Source organism: Artibeus jamaicensis, unplaced genomic scaffold (genome assembly GCF_021234435.1).
Source record: "Artibeus jamaicensis isolate MK-2021 breed Jamaican fruit bat unplaced genomic scaffold, CSHL_Jam_final scaffold_474, whole genome shotgun sequence".
Taxonomy (NCBI): domain Eukaryota; kingdom Metazoa; phylum Chordata; class Mammalia; order Chiroptera; family Phyllostomidae; genus Artibeus; species Artibeus jamaicensis.
The window spans coordinates 41648446-41659879 of NW_026522046.1; the positions used below are offsets into that span (position 1 = coordinate 41648446).

Here is an 11434-nt window from a genome sequence, read left to right on the forward strand (position 1 = left end):
GCCACGCAGGCCTGGGGACGGCCCTCCCAGCCTCAGTTCCCCCGAGAGGCTCAGGGAGGTTGCTCCCTCAGCCCTCCTGCATTTGCACACCACATCCTTCTTCACGGCCACAGGGTCCCATGGGAGCCCTGACACCAAGCCCCGTAGCCCAGGGTGCCCGGGCAGGCGGCGTGGGAACTTTGGGCTGCTGGGAGCTCCCACAAGCTCCGGGCTCCCGTCAGTGGACACCATGGTGAGGCCTTGCAAACCGACCCTCCTCACCCTGAAGGTGCCCAGCAGCTTTGCCCCTGAAGGCTTTGCCCCTGAAGGCTTTGCCCCTGATTCTTTAGGGGCAAATTAAAAACAACAAACATAAAAACCTCTGCCTTAGAGAAGGGCTGCTTTACTCTAAAAAAAAAAAAAAATTGATCTTCTATTCCTGCCTCTTCCTGCTCTGTTCTTGCCAAAAGATGTTTCAGATCCTTGTCAGATCAGTTGGTGGATCCCAACAGGCTGTGACTGTGAAGTGACTGGGTGTCAAGTAGCCATCGGCAAGGAAAACGCTAAAGGTTAAACCGGTTTCCTGTCCTGGAACGTCTGGGGACTTTTGCTCACGTCAGTCTCCGACAGCCTCCCAGGCCTTTGGAGTATTGCGGCTTCTGGTGCAGCAGCAGGCAGCCGGGGTGGCTGCAGCACCCAGTCGAGGACAGATCAGGCCCATGGGTCACAGCTGCGTCGAGACGAGGGCTGCAGGTATGAATGGCAAGGTGTCTGTCTGCAGGGCCCGACCACAGGCAGGAGATGAGGCCGTCCGAGGGCTGGCATGTGTCCTGGGGTCTGCTGAGCTGCTCTAAGGAGGCGAACACGTGCGGGTCTGGCTTCCCGGCGTAGCCCCCCGAGTGTCCTCCCCTCTCCCGGGTGTGCCGGGTGCGTCTGTGGGGCCACGGGGCATGTCTGTGTTTGCTCCTATTCCTCTGGGTGATCCCATACCAGACCCCTCAGGGTGCTGGTGACACACCCTGAGCTCCAAGGAGCTGCTCTTTTGGCCCCAAGTCCTGGGCATGGCTGGCTCTCCTGTAGGGGGTACTAGTGGGGCTCAAGATACAGAACTCAGGAGTTGGGGGGCTGCCAAAAACAAAATCCCAACAGAGGAGGACTTAAAAAAGGGAGCTTATTGGCAGTACTGGCAGGTAGCCTCGTCACTCTCTGCTCTCGCCACACCATTCTGCTCTGCTCTTTCTCGTCTCCTGCAGACAGGACTCCTTTAGGGGTCTAGCAAAGGGGGTCCTGGCCACAGCACCTCAAAGGCCTGCCTGGTGATTCAGGGGAAGGAGAGCCCTTCTTCCCACATCCCGGGAGCCTGACTCGGCTCCTGGGCCAGTGTCCTTAGCCAGGGGGCAGGTGGTACACAAGTTCCTGGGGCCCTGTGCACTGGGTCCTGAGATTGGCAGCTCCCACAGCCACTCAGAGGGTCCGGCTATGCCTGCGCCCCAAAGGTACAGGCTCTGCTAAGGTCGAGGAGGTGTTCCACAGGGCTGGTGGCGCCCTGGCCCAGCTCCGGCTCCTGCTACCATGTGCCGTGTGCACCTGAGTAAGTCCCTTCCTGCCTCTGGGTCTGTTACCTCTTCCCTAAGTGGGAGCATTAGATGAGATCAGAGTCACCAGCTAGGGCCCAAGTCCTAAATCCAGCTTGTTTGTTTCTGACCAACCAGCTAAGAATGGCTTTAACATTTTTAAATGGCTGGGAGAAGAAGGAGAAGGAAAGGGGGAAAGAGAGGGAGAGGAGGAAGAAGAAGAGGGAGAAGGGGGAGGAGGAGGAGATGTTATGACACGAACTTATACAAAATTCAAATTCCATGGCCCGTAAGTGAAGTTTTATTGACACACGGCCACAATCGTTCACTCACGTCGCCTGTGATGGGTTTTGAGATACAGAAGCAGAGTGAGTGGTTACAACACAGACCATGTGGTCACAGGGCTTAAACTATGGACCCCCTGCCCCCTCCAGAAGTAGTCAGGGGGCCCCGGGTTAGATCAGGCCCACAACTGCCTCGCTCCACAGACCACAGCGAGGTTCTAACTGGGCCCGGGGCTTTCATTCTGCAGGCTGGAGGCTGGCCTCACCACTGAGTCAGCCGTGGCCGTCCTGGATTTGATGCTCCGCATTTTTCCTAAAATGAAAGAAAGTTGATACACGGCTTTCTAAAAAAGCAGCAGCAGCAGGAAGCAATAGCCTCCCTCCCCAGGTTCCCAGGGCAGGACCCAAAGGATCTGGTGACCCTGCTCTCCTTGAGGCCTCTTCTTGCTGAGCCCTGGGCTTCTCTGGTCTCGCTGTCCCCTCCCTGCCTGCAGCCACGGCGGCCACCAGCCTGGGGTCAGGGCAGGGGCTGGTGCCTGAGGACTGGGACAGAATCTGCTGATTCTGTGTGTTTCCTGTCACCATCTTCCCTGAGTCAGCCCCAAACAGCCACTCCACCAAGTCCTCTGAAAGAAAGGAGTCCAAAATTAGTTCAGCTCTCCTGCAGGCTCCAAGGAGAGAACAGCAGGACGCATGTCTCTTCTCCAAGGTTCTGACGGATGGGAGTGTGAGCTGCCTGGTGCCCAAGGGTGGGGACGAAAGGCTGCTTCCCTGACGTGTGTGTCGGGGATGCTGAGGGAAGTCCGTGATGTCTGGGTTCTGAGATCTGTGGTGTGGGGCCAGCTCCGCCTTCCCAGTTGGCTCCTCGAGAGAGGGGCGTGCTTGTGGTCCCAGCTGTAAAACTTGGGCCGGGGGTGGCCCGGGGTCCCTGGTGGCAGAGGGCCCCCAGGGCCGTGCCCTCTGGACCATCCAGGCTCGGACCTGACACTCGTCTGTGGCTGCGCCTGCTCGTCTGTTGAAAGACCCCGGGGAGTTCTGTGGACTCCACTTTCCCCCCAAAACAGAGGTGACGAGGCTGCTGCCACCCCCCGAGGGGTACAGTGACCCAGGAAGGGGACAGCTTTCCAACACCCTGGAAGCGGCTTGGGAGCCCCCGGGCTGTGAGGCGGGGAGCTTCCCATCTCAGGAACAGCCACTTGGTTTCTGTGTTGGCTCAGATCACAGAGTCGGACGTCAGCGCATCAAAGACGAGGCCAAGTGTTACCGTCGTTCCTGGAGCGGGGACCCCACCCACAGCAAGTCCCGAGTGAGAGGCAGATGGTGGCCCACGTGGCCGCCTCCTGAGCTGCCTGCTCAGGGAGTTTGGATCTGTGGACGTCGTGTCCTTCTGCGTGCCTGGGGACAGACAGCCTCCCGAGGGCCCCCGGGCCGGTGGCCGCTCACTCCCTGCCCTCGCAGGCCCCCCTGGAACATTCCCAGGGGTTCCCGCTCTACCGCCTCTCAGCCCCACTCAGTCCAAGGCCGGGGTGGGCGACCGCCCGTTACAGGAGCCTGGGACCATCTTCTCTCACCTCAGTCTCGGGCCGCGACTCCTGCAGTCCCCCTCCCCCAGGGGCCCCAGCTCCCAGGACGTCCAGGCAGTTGGAAGTAGAGGCTGGGGGTTGGTTTTGCTCACCAGAGCCTCCCGGGCAGGCTTCCTCCTTCGCCTGTTTAGAAAGAGCAGCGCTTGCTTTTGAAGGGTACCAGTGTGTACACTCCACTTAAAGGATAACTTCTGATTATTTTCTTAATGGAAGAGCAAATATTTACGTCTTACAAACTAAAGGGCAGGTTGGAACGTGTGGGAATACCGACTTCGGGGCGCAGCCACGGAGGCTTGCCAGGGCGTGGGCTGGAAAACAGAAGCTGCTGGCCGCGTCGGGCCTCTGGCAGCTGGAAGGAACCGAAGGAACACCCCCCTCGGGCTCGGCTCGAGGGTGGGCGGCCCGGTCTCTGTTTGCCTGTAGGGGGCGGGGTGCTGCGATGTTCAAAACGCCTCGTGATTGCTTGTCCCGTCTGGAAAACTAGACTCGGGGTGCTGGGGGAGGGGGTTCCTCCACCTCCGGGACAACTTTGCAGGCTTCCCCCACCCAGCCTCCGTCCCTACGTGCACATGACGGCCACCAGCCCAGCCACATGGGGAGCGTGACTGTTGGCTGACTGCCCACAGGCTGATTCGGCCTGTGCCAATTGTTTAGGTTATTAAAACAAAACAAAACAAAAGCCAACTTCAGCCCAAAGAGCAGAGAAAAGGAAGTGGAAGGGGGTACGGAGGGGTTACTCTCCCTGCAAAGAGCAGCCCCCCAGGGCCCGCTGCCCAGGTGGGCTGCTGGGCGGTGTGGCCCGAGGGCACAGGGCTGCCCAGGAAGCAGGGAGACCTGCTCACCCCAGAGCAGGAGCTCCACTTCTGAAGCCTCAACTTATGCTTGAGAAACACCTGCCAGATGGGGTCTCCTGAGAGATGCCCCCTGAACCCTGACGGTCTGTCCTCCAGTTCTTCCAAGCCCGCACTGCCATCCTGCTGCACCGTTCGGGGCCTTCCCACCAGCATGTCCCGCCAGCTCAGGCCCACACCTCGATGATCCACACGGAAAATGGCCCGGAGCTGCCTGGGTGTCCTTGTCCTCAGTTCCTGTCTTGTCCCGCCCACCAGGGCCCCCCCACCCCAACCCTGAGCAGCTGCCTCACCTTCACCCTCCATTGGCTCTTCTCAGCCCCTGGACCCCTGCTCTTCATCCAAGGAGCCGTGGGCAGGGGGCCGTGGTCTCGACTACACAGTATGTGTGTGGGGAGGGTCAGGAAAAGAGAAGAGGAGGGCCCTCGTGTTGTTCAGGAAGCGGTCAGTCCTGCAAAGCACCCTGTTGATTCCTGGAAATGGAGAGCAGCTGAACCCACCGTGTGCACACGAGTATATGCATGTGTGTGTGTGTACACGAGGGCATTTGTGTGCATGAGCTGCGTGCACACTGCGTATGTGTGCACATGTGTGCTCATGCATGTGTACACGTGTGTTCACACTGTTCCACTCTGGTGTTTGTGCACACAGGCATACACGTATGGGAATGAGCACATGTATGTTTGAGAAAGAACAGAACCTGCTGGCTGGCAGGCAGAGGGAGCCTGTGGGGCTGGGGTGGCCTTTCCCAGGGCACCCAGGTGCCCCTGGTGGCTCTCATGGAGGCACCTGGAAGGACGCGCTCAGTACTCATTCCTCTGAGTAACACTCGATGTCTGTCACATGTGAGATTCATGAAAGATGAGACCCCACCAGCCCTGAGAGGCTGAGGGGAGCCAAGCAGTAGCTGCTCTGGACGGCTGCTGTTGAAGCTCGGGGTGTAAGGAGACCCAGAGGAAACCGGACCCGACTCATCCCGCTGGCCCCACGTGGAGGCTGCCCTGCCCCAGCCCCGTCCTCTCTGGATGGGTCCACCTGGCCTGACTTTCTCCCGTACTTACAGTGCCACTCTGGCAAATAGCCACGACTGGGGCAAAAGACCCCAGACACTGCTGGATGGGGAGAAGGGCAGGCGGTAGCCTGGTAGACGGAACCAAAGGCTCTGTGGGGTGGCTGACTTTGCTGGGAGCTGCGAGAGTGGCTGGCTCTCCGTGCTGCCCCACATGCCACGCTGGCCACCCTTTAAAGAACAGCTGATTATCTTAAATGCCAGGCCCGACGCTGGAGCCCGCCACCCAGGGCCCTCCCCGCCGTGGCTCTCGGGGCTGCCAGCCGAGCGGGTGGCAGCTGCTGGGAGAGCTGGAAGCCTTTGATTTGCGTCAGTGCTGAGCTGGGCAGGAGGGGCTTCTCGCCAGGCGCCCGGCAGCCGCATGGAGCAGCAGTGACATCACGGCTCTGGGGCACAGCACTGGGGGGGCCAGTCCCTGGGGAGAGGTGGCTGCACGTTCACTAAGTGCTGCCTATTGATCCCAGTCTTGTCTTCCTACGAGCTGGACAGCTCAGGCAGTGGGTTTCTGGAAGCAGTTTCCATGATGCAAGCATCCAAGGGCGGGAGGGAGGAGGGGGGGAAGCCAGTTCTCTCCCCCCGGGGGGCTCAGATGCTGCCAGGGCAGTGGCTTGCATCCTGTGGCCACCAGAGGACTCCAGCTAATTCAGGGACTTGGTGGGGCCCTAGCCACTCAGGCAAGCCTGCAATTTCACTGAGATGAAAGGACCCTAGAGGACCCAATGAAAACGGAGGCTGCGGGGAGCACGTGGAAACATGCCGTCTCCGGGGTGTCTTTCCACGGGGCTCCCCGGGCGCCCAGCTGTGGGCAGAGCGTTGTCCTGTGTGGAGGGAGCCAGGCTTGTGGCCGCTTGGGTGACCCCGCCCCCTCTGTACATCCCACTGTGACCCTCCCAGCCCTTCTCTCCTCACTCACCCCTCCCACTCAGGTCTGGGAACAATCGTGAGTCACCTCAGGGACCAGCACTTTGTCCTGCTGAAAAGGCATCCCCCTGACTCCCCTCAACCCACGCTGAGCTGACACGAATCAGGGTGTCCTGTCACTCAGCCCAGCCACACTCCAAGACACGCCCTGACAATAAGATGCCCCCAACCCCTCCCGGCAGAGACCACCCTTGACAGCCTGAGCCCCGTCTTCACCTGTCTGCACCTACAGCTCGCTGCTCTGTGAGAGCCTGCAAGCCAGTGGTGCCTCAGTTTACCCACTCTGAATGCCTCTTGCTCCAAGCAGCAGGCGCACTCGACCCTGTGCCACCACTGCTCTCCAGCACACGGTGCCCTATGCCCTTGGTCCTCGAGGTAGGCGGACATGTCCCAGACTGGATTTGAGTGGGGCTGAGCTCCGCTCCCTCCTTACTGTGCACCATGCAGGCCGGTGTCTGAAGACCTCCTTGCACTAGCCCCTGCCCCAGCTCTGCCACTGGCTGACGGGGCTCTGAGCTGAGTCACCAGTGTGTCCTTGACTCTGAGCATCCTGGGTGTACCCAAGGGGTGGCCATTCTCTCACAGTCCTGCAGGACAGAGGTCCCAGAGGAAGGTGTTTGCTGGGCTGGTGCCTTTTGGGGCTCCAGGGCAGGGCAAGCCCAGGGTGTCTCCTGGACTCCGGTGGAGGCCGGCAGCCCTTGGCGGTCCGTGACTTGTAGGCCAGTTACCCAATGTCTGCTTCAGTCTTCACGTGGCCGCCTCTGGGGTGCCCAAGGCTTCCCACGCCCCATGGATTTGGAACCCACCCTGATCCAGCATGATCTGACCTTCACCACATCGGCAAAGGCTCTTGTTTCACATAAGCTCACATTCACGGGCCTGGGCTGACATCTATGTGGGGGTCCACCATTCAGTCTAGTACATGACTCAGCAGAAAGGACCATCCCCCATCTTAGATACGAGCTCAGCTAACTGGTCCAGCTGGGCACCATGGGGACCAGGTTGGGAAGCAGGCCAGAGGGTGAGGGCCGGCGCAGGCCGAGCCTAGCTCAGGCAGGGTTGTGCCAAGAGCGCAGGCTGCCTCCCTACACAGCCCAGCTGTTCACGAGTGACCTCAGGAGCCTCCCCTGCCCCCAGCTCTGCGGCCCACCATTTGCCCTGTGACCTTGGGCCAGGCCCACCTCAGGAAGGTCTGACTCACTAAGGGCCAGCAGCTGTCCTTGCTCTTCCCAGCCGACAAAGACATGGAACTGGAGCATGACCTCTGAGCCACTTAGGTCAGGGCCACACATCAGGATGACAAAGACTTTTCCCCCAGATGACGCGCCCTCACCATGACCTGCCCCAGGCCAGTGGGGTGGGCTGAGTGAGCTTTCGGGCTGGCCAGCCATGGGAGGGCAGCAGCCTAAACAGCTTGGAGCAGGGGCAGGGCCTGGGGAAGGGCAGGCTCCCTTCTCCTGGGACCCCATCGCAGGCCACCTGCTGGGTCGGTGCCCCACTTCTTGAGGGTACAGCTTCCGAAGTCTGAACAAATGAGGCTGCTTCTGCCTGACCCCAGAGCAGACGTGATGACTCATGGCTGAGGCCTCCTGGAAGGGTGGAGGTGACCTGGCTGCGAGGAGGTGGACAGGGCATCTGGCCAAACGTGTAAGCTTCCCTACAGTACAGTGGGTGGGGAGGGCCTTGGGGTTCGCACCCTGGCGCAGTGGTTGTGGGCAGTAGTGGGGAGCCCATGGTACCTGTGGAAGAGCAGGCAGGGACCCTGGGCACCTGGGACAGACCAGGATGTGACTGTGGGCGTCCCCTCTCTCTCCTAAGGTGGTGTGGGGGGGCCTCCCATAGCCTCCTGGGGGCCATTGGCAGGATAGACAGGGCTGTTCCTGGAGCTTCAGGTAGGGGATGGATGGACATCCTCACCCCAGGACTCTGGGTGCCTAGGGAGTGGGTCTCAGCAAGGAGAGACCCCAATCACCCCTGGGAGAGGCAGAAGGGGGAAGCAGGAGCGGTGACCCGAGCGACAGAAAGGAGGCCACAGGGTCATCCTTAGGGGCAGGAGGGCCTGGGCCCTTTCCTTTCTCCTCTGGGGCCTGGACTTCAGCCTGGGGTGAGGGCAGGATTCCTGAACCGTGGGGAAGGGACGGCAGTCCTTCCCCCAGGGGCCGAAGGCACACCTGCTGTTTCTGATGCTGGTGGGGGGTAGTGACCCGGCCTCCCTGGTCACGGTCTAGGCTCACCAGTTGGCCACTCAGGAAGGTGCGGGCAGCCCTGGGGCACTTGCCTGGTTGTGGATTTCTGTGGACAGAAGCCTCTCACTTCTGCTGTGTGACTGGGACACGTGGGGCCATAATAGCCCTGGGCGGTTCCCATGGTGCGTAATTCCGTGCCTCTGTGCACTGCTGGCTGAGCTCTAAGATAGCTGCTCCCCGAGAGGCCCCGGCTGAGAGCCCGCTGTCGGAGCCCAGTCCTGCCTTCAGATCAGAGCCACAGCTTTCCAGCACCAGCAGCAGGTTCTCGGGTTAAGAGACTGGGCAGCCCACAGTCCTTAATGGTCTGTCCCAGCCATGTGTCTCCCTCCCAACTCCCCCTGACACGTGCTTCCCCAAACTCATCTACACTCTGGCCTCACAGAAAACGCTCATCTTTGCAGGGTGTCCTGGTGACAGAGGCTGCTGGAGTCTGGGGCTCCTTGCTGGGTAGTCTGTCCAGCTTGGGCCCCGTGTGCAGGCCGGGGCCAGACGAGAGCGACATCTCCATTCATCTATTACCCATTTGGGCCGTGAGAGTGAAGCCCTGGTCTGAGACATATGTCCATGACTTTAGTCATCTCAGGAGGGACACGGCTGCCTTCTCCTGTCCCCAGGCCAGCAGTTCCACCTGCCACTGCTCACCCCACAGGCCTCCCCGATACCCCCTTGGCCCCAGTGACAAGCAATAATCCACAGGAGTGGGTGAACCAGTGTCCAGGCACATGCGCCGGAAGGAAGGGCCAGCCCTTACTATGTACAGTCACTATGCTGACAGTCCTGCGTGTGGTGTCTTGCTTCACTGTCCCCTCCCCTCATGGGGGCTGTTGCTATCCTCGAGACTCAGGTGGGGGTCCCAGCCTCAACCCGGTTGTAACCACCTCCTGGTCACACACTGTGAGGGGCAGGACTGAGACTCCCGTGGGTCTCAGGGCTCGGTGCAGGGGTTGCTGGGGCTGCGGTAACAAGCGACCACAAACTCCACGGCTTCTTGCACACAGGTATATTCGGCCATCTCTGGGGTCACAGGTCCTACGCAGTTCTCTCTGGGCTGAAGCCGGGGTGTGGGCAGGCGGCTCCTGAGGGCTCCTGGGGAGCGGCTGTCCTCTGACTCTCTCAGCTTCTAGAGTCACCCACACCCTTTGGCTCATGGCCCCTCCCTTCATTCAAAGTTGCAAAGAGTGGCCAAGTTTTTCTCATGCTGCTTCTGACCTTGAACCACCCTTCCCCAGTGAAGAGGCCCCTGAGGACTTTGGTACGGCCAGGGAAACTAGGATTGCTTCCCATTTTAGGGGCAGGGTCTTGGCAATGAGAATCCCCCTTTTGCGGTTAAGGTTAACATGTTCACAGTTTCTGGATTAGGTTGCGGACGGCTCCGGGGCCACCGCTCTGTCACTCTGCCCGCTTCACCTTGGCCGACCTCTCAGAACCACGCACGTGCGTCTGGCCCTGCCAAGGACACAGGCTCCTCACCGCGCCTTCTCCCCTCCACTCACCTTGTCCGTGGCGCCAGGCCCAGGGCGGCTCTGGGAGGATCGGATGGCCGGGGCACAGGCTGTCCATTGTGAGTCCCTGGGTGGACCCCACGGGGCCCGGCAGGCCCGCAGCCGGAACCCTCCTGCCCTGGTGAACAGGCCTTTGTTTGGGTGGCTGGGCCCTCGCCCTGCCCTGCACCAGCCAAGCCCGCGCTCTGACTCTGGCTCCACCGCCTGTTGGCCGGACAGGAGCACTGTCATTCCATCGCCCTGGCAGTCGGTGCCCCGAGCCATCCATCACCAGCATCTGACAGTGGGGTCCTTGGATTCGAAGGCTCTGGGAGAGGCAAGCAGAGGCAAGGCTAGGGGCCGCGCTTCCTGGGAGCGGCCATTGTGGAGCATCGATTGGTGTGGAGGAGAGTGCAGATGGGAATGATTTTTTTTCCATGAACGCATGGAATTTCAGAGAAATGGCAGCTTAGTGATGGGCACCTAGGGCCTCTCCCTGACCTCTGGGGGCAGAGCTCATGGCTTCTGTGGGGAAGGCTGTGATCAAGGACAGCACGAGCCCCCCACCCCAGTGGGACTTACAGGCATGGGGGTGGGGTGGCCGTGCTGTCACTGTCAGCAATGAAAGAAGAAGAAGGGGAGGAAGGCACGGGTCACACTGAGGCTCGGGTCTGGGAGCAGCAGGGCCTCCAGGCCCGAGAAGAGGCCAGGAGCCTGGAGGAAGTGAGGCAGCGTCTCCAGCCCTGGGCCAGCCCTTGCCCCCGGGGGGTTGCGCCAGAAACTTCCATTTTGTTCTAGCAGCACCTGTCCAGTGGAGCCAGGCTCCAACGTGCCCTGGGAGCGCAGCCTGTCCAAGAGCCAGTGGCCCCAGTTTGATGAGTTCAGTGGCCCCGAGGCTCAGGAACAGGCAGCCAGAGGAGACGGGGCAGAGGGACAGATACCTGTTGTGGCAATGACCCGTCCTGCTCGGAAGAGCCTCCTCTGGGCCCTTGTCCAGAGTCCAGGGATGGGAGAGGCTGAGGACTGAGCTCAGGGGCCCTGCAGAGAGAGCTTGCTGCCTTTGGAAGGTCTGGACCAGCTGACAGCAGGGGCTGGAGCCCTGAGGTCTGAGCAGAGGCTCTCGGACCAGAACCGAGACTAGGAGGCAAGGGGCGGCAGATGATGGAGCTGCTTCATGAACACAAAACTGGGCTGGGCAGGGGGCAGAAGAGGAAGCCAGGGAAGGAAGATGAGAGCGGCCAGCATTAGCCCAGCAGAAAGAGGAGCCGCGAGGGGCAGGCCACTTTCCCAAGCCCAGCCTGGATGCGTCTGCATGGCTCTGCAGGAAGCAGCTGGGGTTGCAGGGAGCCTGCGCAGGTGCCATGGGGACTCCCTGGACGCGTGCACGTGCTTGCCACACCACAGACTGACATCTCCCAGAGTCGGGCAGGAAGCAGGTGGCTCACT

The 11434-nt window shown here is 60.7% G+C and overlaps 1 protein-coding gene across 7 annotated transcripts; it reads right to left on the reverse strand.

Moving 5' to 3' along the window:
• Positions 1 to 1836: 1836 nt before the first annotated feature.
• On the reverse strand, positions 1837 to 10301 carry LOC119048848 (uncharacterized). 7 transcript variants are annotated; one of them, XR_008390196.1, is made up of 4 exons: positions 10001 to 10301; positions 4565 to 4744; positions 3513 to 3543; positions 1837 to 2150 (listed from the first exon to the last, which is right to left on the reverse strand). XR_008390196.1 is itself a non-coding variant. In XM_053657878.1 (3 exons), exons 1-3 carry the CDS (start codon positions 10271 to 10273, stop codon positions 2056 to 2058), a joined length of 399 nt encoding a protein of 132 aa, XP_053513853.1. In that variant the 5' UTR covers positions 10274 to 10301; the 3' UTR covers positions 1837 to 2055. The 7 variants fall into 7 exon arrangements, 4 of the variants coding, with proteins under 4 accessions (XP_053513853.1, XP_053513850.1, XP_053513851.1 ...); XR_008390195.1 differs by having other exon boundaries at positions 1837 to 2463; XR_005082405.2 differs by having other exon boundaries at positions 3409 to 3543.
• Between the last annotated feature and the right edge of the window lie 1133 nt (positions 10302 to 11434).